This window comes from Leptidea sinapis, chromosome 41 (assembly GCF_905404315.1).
Source record: "Leptidea sinapis chromosome 41, ilLepSina1.1, whole genome shotgun sequence".
Lineage (NCBI taxonomy): Eukaryota > Metazoa > Arthropoda > Insecta > Lepidoptera > Pieridae > Leptidea > Leptidea sinapis.
In genome coordinates this window covers 6,224,761-6,239,240 of record NC_066305.1, presented here as the reverse complement: position 1 = coordinate 6,239,240, position 14,480 = coordinate 6,224,761, and the positions used below count along the sequence as shown (strand labels likewise).

The window sequence follows — 14,480 nt, the reverse complement described above, 5'->3', positions numbered from 1 at the left end:
TGTTACACTATATTGTATTAAGAAACATATACTTGCATCAGTGATAACAAGAAATATTAAGTTACACATTTACATAAAGAGAACATAAATATCTGACATTATAAAGCAATATCTTCTTATAAATAGAATAAAATTTATGAAACACTATTAACTATTATATCTATATTACAGAAAAAATAAGTATGTTTGAGAAAAATATAGAAAAAGATAGCAGTATTGAAAGTAAAATAAGTAATATTAGTATAAAATGTAATTCAAATATAAGTGATTGTAAGAATAAAGAAAATGAGGTTGATACAGGCAGCTCTGCTTCTGCCCAGCCAGAAAATATTACTGTAGAGGTAGAGGAGAAAAATTCAAATTTTTTTAATGAGGATAAAACACCAATTATGTATAATGATACAAGTCTACCAAATTCACCAGAAAAAGTATATAAAAGTAACACAGAAAAATTAAGTTTTTTGCAAACCCAACTTTCTGGAGAAGTGAATGACATAGATGACAATACTAAAATAAATTGTGTAAATGACATAAGTGAAGAAAAAGTAGGGCACAATGATGGCAATGGTTGTGTGAAAAATAATACTATTGAAGATATAAATGAGAAACATGATAAGAATATAGAACAAAGCAATATAATTACTTCAAAAGAAATTGAAGAAATTCCAGCAAGAATTAATAGTCATGATTTAACGAGCAACAATCATGAACAAAAAATAAATGTGCCACCTAGACGTAAAAAAATTAGTAATGAACAAAAAAGTAAAATTGTGCTGGAAGAAAATATGTCTGCTGAAAAAGCCAATGACTACCCAGTTCACTTAAATCCTTTTTCTGATGATGAGGAAGAGGAGGAGGTTTGTATTGAAATTTGCTTATTGTATCCACTTACTCAATATGATGTACAATCTAATGTTACTCTTTACATACTCCTTTTTCCCGTCAGGGTAGGTACAACAGAACTCTCTCAGAATGGGGCCGACAAAATTTATTCCAAATCAATCCCAAGAAGACACAAGTTTGTGTGTTTAATATAAAAAGTCTCCATTTGTTGTTGAATCCCCTAGATTCGAGATCTCTCCTCGAACTGCCATAGGCTGTATCAGAATTGAATGTCTTTTTTCGGTCACCCGCTCTTGTACCTCTACAATCTATCCTTAAAACAATCAAAATATCCAGATTGCTGGAAGATATCTAGAGTGACGCCGGTTCCAAAGAGCAAACCAACAGAAGATATTGTGTCATATAGACCGATAGCAGTGTTATCTGTATTCGCAAAAATTTTTGAAATTATTCTTAACAATAAAATTATCAGCCAGGTTGGTAGGGAACTTAGCAATGCTCAGCATGGGTTTCGGAAAGCTCGGTCAACGAGTGATGACATCCTACTACGTAAACTAGCTGTGATGGGGTTTACTGACAACCTACTCAGATTATTTGCATCATATCTTAGCAATAGGCAGCAATTTGTAAAGGTGAATGGATACGAATCTGAATATTTTTACACGAGGTCTGGCGTAAGTCAGGGAAGTACCCTTGGACCAACGTTATTTTTAATAATGATAAATGACCTTCCGGAAACGGTCCAAACCTCCAGGTGCTTATTGTTTGCTGACGACCTGAAACTATTTCAGAGTATTGCAGATAACAGTGATACCCAAGCTCTACAAGCTGATATCGATGCCGTATCTCTGTGGAGCCAGGCTAATCGCCTCTCTTTCAACACTGATAAGTGTAAGGTTTTAACATTTTCAAGGAAACGACTGCTGATCACCGTAGCTTATAATTTATTTGACGCCCCTATGGAAAGAGTTTATGACATTTGCGATCTAGGACTGACATTAGATAATAAATTAAATTTTCATCTGCATATTATAACGACCTGTAAAACAGTGAATAGAGTACTAGGATGCATTAAGAGGAATGCTTCTCAATTTAGCGATATCAAGGTAGGGAAGGTATTATATAATGCTTACGTGCGGAGCAAACTTGAGTATTGCGCTACTATCTGGGATCCCTATGAGGATAAATACACCCTCATGATTAAGAAAACGCAGCGTAAATTTGCCCGCTGGCTCTATAAGAGGACCTTCGGATATTACCCTTATTTATACCCTTCCTTATTAGTGTATGGGATGGTAGAGCTTGAGAGGCTTTCGTTCAGGAGAAAGATGCTGTTAGTGGTGCATTATCTCTCCATAATACGAAATAAATTAGAGTGTCCGCACATCCTTGCTCAAGTTGGTTTATTGGTACCAAATCGTATCTCCCGTGATACGGCGGGGGCGATGGCTCCGCGTCTACTGGAGCGGCCCGTCACGCGCACGGTCGCACCCGACATGCGGAGAACGCTCCTACTATTCGAGCATTACGTCTGATCGGCCACTTGCTCACTCAGTGTGACATTGATTTATTTACGGACAATTTTCAAACGATTGTAAATGACCTGCATATTATGTTAGATAGTACTTGAATTATATATTAATAACTTTTTTATTTAATTTAACTATTGACTTAAAACTTTGGACTAATTTTATTTGATTATTTGGCGCTATGGCCATTATTTGATTTTATATAACTTGACATTTTTTGTATTATTTTATCATTATTTATTTTATCTTTAATTTAAAATCTAATTTTATAATATTAATTGTATTTTTGGGACTAGCTTGTAAACGCTTTGGGTAAAACTGTAAGTTTACAGGTTTATATAATAAATAAATACTTGGTGTTGATATCTCGAGTGACATTCAGTTCCGTGGTCACTTGGAGGGGAAGGCCAAACTGGTCTCTAAAAAGCTTGGTGTTCTCAATAAGGCGAGATAGTACTTCACTATAAGCCACTGCCTGCAACTATATAAGGCGAAAATTCGGCCTCACATGGAGCACTAACTGTTCTCACCTCTGAGCAGGTGCTCCCCAGTACCAGCTTCTTCCATTTGACCGCAACGAAGAGTGGCTTGAATCATCGACGATCAAGTCGTCTCCGATCAGCGTGACTCTTTAATATTGCGTAGAGATGCGGATTCTCACTACAAGTTCTACCACATTTGTCACGGGGAATGCTCAGAGGAGCTGTTCGGGTTGATTCCAGCGGCCAGATTCCACCACCTAACTAACTAATTTTCGGTAATGTATTTTAAATTTTGACGTAATCGTCAAAATGCAAAATACCACCCGCGTTTCGTTGAAGCAGACGTCAGAGCATGCCAGAGCATTTCATAACCGTGCGTTTTCCCAGAAATTTCTTGCCTAGCACAGCCACTTTGTGGAATCAATTACCGGCTGCTGTTTTGCTGAACCTATACGACTTAGGGACCTTCAAGCAAAGAGCATACTCCCACCTTTAAGGTCCACAATGCATCTTGATCTTGACACCTGTTGTTGCGGATATCCATGGGTGGTTGCCTCACCTTTCCTTATCCCGTGAGCCTCTTGTGCGTTTGACCTATCTTACTATCTATCACGCACTTCCTCTACATACATTACTATTTTTATACATGCTCGCCAGTTCTGGTTGCTTGAAAATGTAATTTAAATGGTACAAATATTGTACGAGGTCTTCTTCAACCGACTTGCCCACACAGACTTGCCTTATATTATTGTTACACTTTATTCCCTATAATAATAATTTTCCTCTGAGTAAAATTATGTAAAAAAGAGAAAGAAGCTTCAATGTTTCAGTTAACATCTCCATCACATAGTGCCAAAAATAGTGGACACCTCTTTGAGACATGGAAACCTCAAATATATAACCCAAGTAAATCCTTAAAACTAAAATTATAATTTTAAACTATATTGAAATTGTGTCTATTAATATAACATATTTTATAGATAACTAATAATGGTACACCAAAGAAGACTATTAGCACTAATCCATTTGGAAGTAGTGATGATGAGGAGATAGATGAGGTTCCACCAATACCACCTCCACCAGTAAATTACAGCAACAATATACCAACAGCTACACCAGTGTGAGTAAATGTTTTAACTCATAACTAAAAAGATGATAGTCCGCTTTAATGAGACTTGAATGATTTCAATTTTACATCTGATACTTGTTTTTTTTTATATTTATAAACACTATTAGCACTGTGTAAAATAGTTAAAGAGCTTGTAAATATGCTAAGAGATTATTTGTAAGACAATACGCCACGGACTAGTAAAAAAGAAGGACTCCGCGCCGTGATATTAGCAAATGAAGCACCTTTCTGCTAGTGTGTGTGCGGTTACGCGGTATACCAGTTACACAATTTTTTCTCCCTTAAATAATCATATATCAACAAATACTTTTATAGTATTGTTTTTATACTTTTTCACAACGCACGACGGCATTTTTAAAATATTTTATTGCGACGCAAACTGATCTGTCACAGACGATGGCAAATCTCATAATGGCGGCCGATCGGCTTGTATAAGTGTAAGTGTATGCGTGGGGCTGTGTATTTACACGTTTACCGGCTTGTTTGGTGCCTCACTGTTATGTAAGGTGACACGGAGTCCTTCTTATTTTACTCGTCCGTGGGAATACGCATGAAATTTAAATTTGCCCCAATTTTTTTTTTCGAATCTTCACTATCGTCATATGGTAATGTAAGATTTTTTATCTAGTTATTATTTCAACCCATTAAATATTGTATAAATAGTGAAAAATAAGAGAGGGAAATTCAAACTTACAAAATGCGTTACCATTGGTCGAAAGGAAATGTGAGGTCAAATGACACAACATAGGATTTATCAGTGTCGATATTCATGCTGTTTTATTGGACTGTAGTATTGTTGTGATTTCTAGTGATTTTATATTTGTAGTGAATCTAGGACTACCTAGGATGGCTGAGACAGATTTTGTCAAAGCACAATATAAATATTATATTTTTTTTTTTTTTGATATTAAGGGACTAGACAGGACATTCTTTGTAATTAGTGCTGCTCTTGAAAACTCAAAAATTCTGAGCGACACTGCAGTTGCGCTCGTCAGCTGGAGACATAAGATATTAAGTCTCATTTATTTGCCTAGTAATTTCACTAGCTATGGCGCCCTTCAGACTGAAACACAACAATGCGTACACATTACTGCTTCACGGCAGAAATAGGCGCCGTTTTGGTACCCATAATCCAGCCGGCATCCTGTGCAAAGGAGCCTCCCACTGGTAAATATATTTGGTAGGTCTGAGAATCGGTAGTCGTTTATTTTTTATACCTCAAAATTTTAATTATTGAATTTATTTTATTACCTTAATTGGCAATACAACGTTTGCTGGTTCAGCTAGTAATCTTATAAATTTTGTTTTAGGAAGCGACACATTACCGCCTATAATCCATTCTGGTCTGATGGCGAAGAAGAATCCACAGATGATGAAAGTGACAGGAGGTAAATATATACAAAATTATACCTAATGTAATCAAATCTTCAACAACAGGGTTATATAACATTTATATTTTTTTTACAAAAGTAACTATGTATTTGCTACTACTATACTGGGCCTCTCTTTAATAATAATTAATTTATGGTAAATAATAAAAAAAATTCAAACAATATTTTTAATGGAAAGATATAGGTTTACTTAAATTTTTCTGCCAAAGTAATTTATGTTAATGTTAACATGTTTATTTACCACTTTACAATTTTCTGAGTTATGTGTACAATGCATATGTAATGTTAATATTTTTATGGGAATAAGTAATGAAACGAACAGATGGCCTACCTGGTGTTTAATGCCATCATCTACCTATAACAGATCGAATTCGTAATGCGAAATACAATTACCAACGTTTATATTTATTTGTTTTTTTATTTAAATTTGGATTAAAAAAAACACCTTAAGTAGTTAGTTGCAAGTATAATCTTTGTAAATTTTTATTGGTAATGGAAGATATACTAACTAGACTTTCAAAAAATAACAAAAATTTAATGGTTTGTGGAGACTTTAATATTAATATCTTGGATATTTGTAAAAGCTCAAACGACTTTCTCAACTTATGTAATCTTTTGACCTTACACATTTATTTCATGAGCCGACGAGAACAACTTCAACAACTGCGACTTGCATTGACAATGTGTTTACTAATTTTAATTGCTTTGATTGTAAAATTATAAAAAAAATTACAGTCTGATCATAGCGGGCTTAGTGTATCTCTACCCTTTTCTCAGTTTATTCAGAGTATTATCGTCAAAAGTAGACCAATAACTAAGAACCAGATAGTAAAGCTTAACTCAATATTAAATAAATTGTTACATGAGCAAAATTATGATTACAGTAATACGAATAACTATTATAATCACTTTTTTAATATAGTGCAGCCAGTATACGCTGAAATTTTTAAAAGGAAAGAGACAAAAATAAATTTGAAACAAAAATTTAATGATTATAATGCTACTAAAGGTATACGCATAAGCAGGGACCGTTTATTTGACCTGGTATGACATAAGGTCTTTGACATGTAATGATAGTGTGAAAGAATATTTAAAAACCTATTCTAAAATTTTCAAAACTGTGTGTAAAAAGGCCAAAGCACTTGGCCAAAAAATCAGATAATAAAATAAAAACTATTTGGAATATTATTAATGCCGAAACGGGCAAAATAAAAACGCATGTATCTGACTTTACCATAATAAAGGATAGTAAACAAATTAGTTGTACTAAAGAAATAGCAAAGGAATTTCAAAGCTATTTCGCTAATATTCTCTTAAAAACTACCGAAAGCTTGAACTCGTCAGCTTTACTTTCCAATATTTTACTTAAAAAAATCAACACCTTCATGTGATAATTTATTTAATTTTCGGCACATAGATTCCAAAGTCATTGTTAAAAGTTTAAAATTAATTAGTAAGAAAAATACTGAAGACATATGGGGAATGTCTGTCAATTTATGTCATAATATAATTGACACAATAGCACCTTACTTAGCCACACTTGGTCCACATCTGCGTGGACACAGGAAAATTTCCAGACTTAATGAAGGTGAGCAAAGTTGTTCCATTATTGAAAAATGGGAATAAAACAGACCCTAGTAATTATAGACCTATTTCTGTGCTTCCAGTACTGAGCAAAGTTTTTGAAAAAATTATGCTTAACCAATTGCTCTCCCACTTCCATTTAAATAACATATTGGTAAACGAACAATTTGGATTCACTAAGGGTCGCAGCACTATCGATGCCGTCTCTGTACTTCTTCAACATGTTTTTCAGGCTTGGGAGAGATCTAAAAATATTATTGTAATATTTTGTGTCTTGTCTAAGGCATTCGACTGTGTATCTCATGATACTTTGCTTTGTAAACTGGAACACTACGGAATTAAAAATAGAGCACATGATCTGTTAAAGTCCTACCTTAAAAACCGAACTCAAAAGGTACAGATCCAAGATGCTAATTCGCAAGGTTCCTTTATTAAAATGGGAGTACCACAGGGATCTATTTTAGGTCCTTTTTTGTTTTTAGTTTATATAAATGATTTACCGCTCTATGTACGGGATATGTGCAATATTGTTCTATTTGCAGACGATACTTCTCTTTTATTTGAGGTTGGTAAAATAAATCCAGACTTTGACAAAGTAAATAGTGTCCTCAAACTTGTTCACCAATCTGGATTTTTTAAATGAAACAATTTTCCTGGGCATTAGATTAGATGCCAGATTGCAATGGAGTCCTCAAATTTCACATTTGGGGAAAAGACTTAGTTCCGCTGCTGATATACAGTCTATATTTTTACTGCAAAAAAGGGCAATTAGAAGTATTTATAATCTACGTAGCCGTGATACATTGAGAGAACTTTTCAAAAAAATAAATATAATGACGGTGCCTGGACAATATATATATGAAAATATTAAGTATGCTCGAAGAAATATTAAAAACTTTGATAGAAATTGTGATAAACATTGTTTTGATACGAGAAATAAATATAAACTAGCATGTCCAAAGTACAGATTGTCTAAAGTTAATAATTCTTTTATGGGCCTATGTATTAAATGTTATAATAAATTACCTGAAAATATTATAAGTCTTATTGAAAATCAGTTTAAGTTTGTTATTAAACGCATACTATCACAAAATGCATATTATAAGATAGAAGAATATTTAAATGACAGAATTATTTGGAGCAATAATTGTAATTTAGTGACAAAACAAAATAAATAGATGATAGGTAACAGGTATTATATGTACAATACCATCGATGACATTTATATTGTTATTATTGTTACATTTATATTTTTACGATAATGTATTAAATTATTCTATTGTATTTATGACGTGGAAAAGTGTATTGTCTATACCTACTTTCAATAAATTGTTTTGATTTGATTTGATTTGATAATGGGTAGGACGTATCAATTACGATCAGCTAACCGTCCTGCTCGCCTCGCCCCTTATTATCATAAAAAAGATGAATCACATTAGTTATGCGAAATAGAGAAATATTACAAAGGCCCTTAATATTTCCAGATCGTCACTAACCACAAGTACTCCGAATCTGCCGGCGAGCACTCCTCGTCGATGGAAACCGAAAGCACCCCCGCCACCCATCATAGTAGTGGATGAAGCTGTCCTGCCGGCTAACTCTATGGACGACGTCGCCAGCATTTCTTCCTTCAGTTCTCATGCATCTACTATTCATTCAGATCAGGTAACAGACTCAAATCAAATCTAAATTATTTCATTTAGGTCAAAAATTACATATTTAATGCAAATACATATTCTTATATTTTTTTATACAATTTTTTTATTATATCATTGTCACTAGCATTAAAAGGCATAAAAGGCATTAATTTCTCAAAATTGATTCCTTTAGAATTTTTTTTGATGTCATTTCTAATATACTAGATACTACTACCGCTTCGGAACCAAATGGCGCTCTGAGAGAGAAGAAGCGGCGCAAGAAACTCTTAAGCATTTAAACAAGGTCGGGACTGTATTTTGAATGCTAGTTACTTCCAGTCTGGAATGTCGAATTACGAATGTCTGGAAGTTCAGTAAATAAAACTTTAAATAACAATAATAATAGGTATTAAAACGATTTTATATGTTCGAGTATCTCTATACTCAATGTGAATTGTTTCTACATTTCACTCTATTATCCTACAAAATTGAATTGTTTTGACATTGACATGTCACGTTAGAAGAAACGATAGAACATTTTGTTGGTTTATACATTCGTTCATTCATCATTTAGTTTCAAACCATAGATTATCAGTACCGAGATAACGTACTCCGCAAGTACGTTGGAAAAACAGAAACGAAAACATCCAAGGGACAAATTCAAGGAATAAAATTATCCCCATGTTACGTCATGTGGCCTAATGCCTACTGGTTTGTATTTGAGCGGTCATAAACATAAGTTGAGGGTATTTTAAAACATGTATTAGGTGTGTTGTTCTCCAGAATATTGTTTGTATGTTACAGAAATCGTATGGGAAATGTACACCGACATTCAAGAAGAAGCGCCCAGCGCCCACTCCGCCGGACAGTTTGTCGGCGTCCGGTCACGGAGACTTAATGGAGAAGGGAGTTGATACATCCGGTGCTAGAAGCAACACATCAGATGGTACGGCCTAATATTTATTGTCTGTGATTAATGCAATTATCAATTCAATCAAATCAAAATTTTTTCAATGATTACTTACGCGCGATAATTGATTCGTAATTTTACTTAGGTATAATTAAAATAATGCAGTTAATTTTTAACAAGTGCTTCTTTGGAATGGTTCTGTAGCTAATGAAATAACTAAGCAAATGCTGTTAACTAAACTTGCCGTTCCCGCCCGCTTCGCTAGGCGAATTTTAAAAGGAAATAAATTAAAGAAGGAACGTTGGAATTCTAAAAATAAGTAGCCATTAACCATCTAGGATAAATTTTGCATCGAATGGTGGTAGTTTCATGTCGATACGATCAGTGGTTTAGGCTTGAAAGAGCCTTAAACAATGACCATTTTTATTATATATATATATATACATATATATATAAACTAGCCGTTCCCGCCCGCTTCGCTGGGCTAATTTTAAAAGGAAAAAATAATAATTAAAATTCCATAGTATTATGTCCTATGGTATATTGCTGTGGGGCAGCGCTGCCGATATTAATACAATATTTGTGCTGCAGAAGAAGGCTATTCGCGCTAACCTAGGCCCTAAGGAATCATTGAGAGCAAAATTCAAAGAAATTAACATCTTGACTGTTGCTTCTCAATATATTCTTGATAATGTAATGTATGTTCATAGGCACATAAGTGAATTTGCCAGAAACTGTCATAACCATAATGTTAACACCAGAAACAGACATAAACTTATAATGCCTTCTCGGCTAAGTCGAGTTAGTGAGTCTTTTGTGGGGCGATGTATATGCTTTTACAACAGGATTCCAGAAAATGTTCAAAACAAAAGTATTACGTTATTCAAAAGAATTGTTAAAAAACGTTTGTGTGGTAAAGGTTACTATAACATAAATGACTTTCTTAATGATACCACAGATTGGGAATGGAGCGACCGCCCTCAGACTATTAAATAATAAGTTAAATTGTACAATGTTACCATCTAGGATAAATTTCGAATGGTGGTAGTTTCGTTGCGATCAGTGGTTAAGGCGTGAAAGAGCCTCAAACAAAGACCATTTTCATTATTTATATATATATTGAAGTTGCCATATCACATAACAATCTGCCTAACTACATACTTAGTTTATCGGCAACAGTTCTCTTTAACATTAACGTTACTTTCATTAATCTAAACCTATTATAATATTACTAAATCTATAGGTGAATAATGAGTTTAATATTTACCTAAAACAGTAAAATTTTTATAAAATAGTCATAATATACTTGGTCCATCTCCAATCGCAATTGCGATGCACCTCAGTATTTGGGTTCAATCAAGTATTCTGGCTGGCACTGCGTTGAAATGCGTAAAGGCGTATCGCCCTGCCAATTACGCACTATCATGTGCACATCCTGCTAGTCTCGTCACTTTTCCTCATAAAAAAAGTAAGGTCTCAGTAGCTACAAGGCCTTCCAAATCGAAACAAAATAGTTTTTGCACAATACGCCGTCACCGCCGCACCCTGGCCAAAAATCCACCGATTGTTGTACCTCTTGCTACTTGTAGGTACTTCACTAGCACATCGATATAGTATTTTATGCTATAGTTGTAAAAAAGAAGAGTCGAAAAACGAAAGTGTGGCCAACATCGCAATGAATGACGCATCGAACGTTTTCTGACCTAGTAATACAACGTCACATACAATAATTTTTCTACGACTAGGTAAATGAAACACAAATTAAACAAACAAAACCCACAACTTTTCTAGTTGCCGCTTAAATGAGTGGGTAATGTATTGTATGCAATAGCATACTTATCTCTGGTGAACGGTTTTATTTTAACTTAAAGGAATGGCAAAGGTACACCCATACAGCCAGTGCGGTAAATGTGAAAATTACAGATGATACCCACTAGCATCTCGGCAAATTATAATATGATTATATAATATAATATTATAGTTTTGTTTCTGTATGTACTACATATCACCTAATGTGTCTTTTTAGCGACATTAAAGTTTAATACTTAATAAACTATGTACTTATATTAGGGATCGTGGTTGTATAAATGACAGATAAAAGAGCTTTCAGCTCAGCTCTTTCGTGAAATAGTTATATTTATTGGATGGAATTACTAATTATGACAGTAATCACGACCATCATGTTTATCAAGCATGCACAAACAATGAATTCAAGCTCTAAAGCGGTGCTAGTGTTAGAAATGACATCAAAAAGAATCCTAAAGGAATCAAGTTTGAGAACATAAATGCCTTTTAAAGGTTGATGCATCCAATATACGATAATTTACATATATACAGTTTACATAGATAAAAGGGTGGCCGTTGTGTTTTTTGTATGATCATCTCACAAGCTCATTTTTTTCCGAACATAATATGGTAAATTCAGTAATTGAAAAGAAACATTTATAGTGATTATTTAAAAGCGCTTAGTTTAACCCTGACTGAATAAAGTTTATTTGACTTTTTCTTTAGTGCCCTAATATTTTTTTTGTTTGATGACATGTACAGGAAGCCGTAAGGCTAAAGGCCCAGCGCCGGGCTTACCATTACCAGAGCGACGCGAGGTGAAGCTTCAGATGTCACCTGAACAACTACAGGTGCAACTGGATCTGTTGGAGACGCAGCAGTTGGGGCTGGAGAGACAAGGCGTGCTCATCGAACAGATGATACGGGACAAGTGTGAGGGTAAATTATGTGACTGCACCTTTATTCACTTAGATATAACGACTATTTTACCTTGCACATGCACTGCACGGAAAGGATTTTGCATATAATTTTTTCTCCCTTTTTTTTAATGAGTGATTGGTTTTAAAATTATTTTATAACTTTACATGGTTGTAAAAAAATAGTTATTATATTTGGTTAATAAATGTAGGGGATGTTCCAAATTAATAGAAAGTAAAGTCCTCTTCGCTGTCAACGTCAGACATAACATACAACTCTTGGTTTGCTCCGGGATATTTAAATAAATAAAATTGTTTTTAATTACATCAAGGACTTAAAAGTTTAAATAATAATTTATCAAGTGAAATAGAAAGTGGAAAGGGCATTTGGTTATCCCCCAAGAATGTTATAAGTGTTAAAAGTAAACTGGTATCTAAACATTAATTTGTGCATAGCTCCTTGAATTGGGTTGAATAAGTAGATATTTGTACTCACTGATAGATCCATAACGGTATTAGCATTCAATATATAAACACTCAAAATATAATAAAAATATTAAACATAGTAACTAAAGAACGCAAAGTGTGAACAAGTGAATATTTACAAAATATCAAGAAGTGAAGACTGAATAAACTTAGACATTAACATAATATTTAAAATTACCCTCAAGAAAATTATTGCTATCTGTATCTGCATTCACACTGCATATATTTATACTAAACTTACTAATTATAATTCGGCTATTTCAACCCATCGCTCATATGGTCATTGGACTAGTGGTTGTGAATAGTTGCCATTGCAAATCCGAACCTTCGTGTGGTCGAGGGATCGAATCTCGGCCGTCAGTTTTATATTTTTTCTTTTTCACGTTTCTATATATTTGGTTTTTAAGTTTTGTTGCTAGCGAAAGCTCTCACTATTATAAATTGCTACTTCGCCTTTAAATAAATCCACCTCGGAATCGGCGATCAATACTGTAAGGAATGATGGTGAAATATCAACACCCAATTACGTTTTTCAAAGAGGTAAGAGACGTCGGGAGAATATAGATATTATTGACCAGTTAAACGACTTTAGAACGGAAATTAAAGAAATGATGTCTAGCTTTTTAAAAAACCAAACTAGGGAGTCTCAACAAGTCTCTGAAACACTAAAAGAAATAAAAAATTCTAACTTTAATATTGAGAGCTCAGTCACGTTTCTCATGTCTCTCAGAACCAAGACCTCGAAAATAAAATTCTTCATTTAGAGAGCCAGGGAAAAGAAGATAAGAAATACATCCCATTCTTAGAAAAAAGATTAGAGGACATGGAAACAGGTAGCCGTAAAGCCAATTTCGTAGTAAAAAATGTTCCCAAAGCTTCCGGTGAGTCCAAGCAGGATTTAATTGACATGGTTATGTGTCACTCCCAGAACATAGTCTGCCCACTAGCCAAGTCAGATATTAAGGACATCTATAGAGTTCGTGAAAAACCATTGAAAACAAGAATTCACCAATCATTGTAGAAACTGGATCTACGCTTCTAAAAAACGAATTTCTGAAATCCGGCAAGATTTTCAATGTTAAACAAAAATCAAAGCTATGATGTAAACATCTCGGCCTTAAGATACAAACAGATACACCCATTTACTTATCGGAACACCTGACTAATAAGGGATCTCGCCTATATTTCCTTGCTAGAGACCTATCAAAGTCGGGATCGTATAAATATTGTTGGACTGCTTATGGAAAGGTGTATATCAGAAAAGATGACCACGCTCCTATAATAACCCTAAGGAGTGAAGAACAAATCCATCAACTTATGACTAAAGCGTGACTAGGTTGTAATTTTTACTTAATTTTGTGTATTTGCAATGTAAATGTTTTTTTATTAGTTAATTTCGCAGCTAAAGCGCTGAAATATTAATTTATATAATAAATTATATTAATGTAATTTATTATTAATTTTCGTATATTCGTCTTTTTTGTTATTCTTGTCACACGAATACAAATACTCCATTGTCCTGTACATTTAGAATTAAAAACAAATATTTATACTTTTATATACAAACTCTTAAACGAACAATTAATCCTTTTAAAAATACATGTATACCCTACACCTAGATTGCAAGAGTCTTTCACTTGCACATTTATTACACAAATAGTTAACATAACACTAAATACTCTGGAAAAGAACATAAACACTTACAAAACACATACATTTAACAAAATAAACAGTATTAGGGCACACATATTATCATTTGATACAATGTCACAAAATCTTTTACAGTC

The 14,480-nt window shown here is 33.8% G+C and overlaps 2 protein-coding genes across 4 annotated transcripts in view; one reads left to right on the top strand and one right to left on the bottom strand.

Annotated features, from left to right (window-relative positions):
• Positions 1 to 14,480, top strand: part of LOC126976581 (MICAL-like protein 1) — a 31,059-nt gene that overhangs the window by 1,709 nt on the left and 14,870 nt on the right. For 2 of the 3 annotated variants that reach the window (XM_050824975.1, XM_050824974.1), the window contains exons 5-10: positions 172 to 857; positions 3,835 to 3,974; positions 5,294 to 5,371; positions 8,443 to 8,623; positions 9,400 to 9,541; positions 12,053 to 12,229. In XM_050824975.1, coding sequence (XP_050680932.1) covers positions 172 to 857; positions 3,835 to 3,974; positions 5,294 to 5,371; positions 8,443 to 8,623; positions 9,400 to 9,541; positions 12,053 to 12,229 — 1,404 coding nt within the window. The remainder of the gene's footprint in view (positions 1 to 171; positions 858 to 3,834; positions 3,975 to 5,293; positions 5,372 to 8,442; positions 8,624 to 9,399; positions 9,542 to 12,052; positions 12,230 to 14,480) is intronic. The other variant, XM_050824976.1, reaches the window with a different exon arrangement.
• Positions 1 to 14,480, bottom strand: part of LOC126976639 (uncharacterized) — a 103,587-nt gene that overhangs the window by 85,720 nt on the left and 3,387 nt on the right. The window lies entirely within an intron of this gene.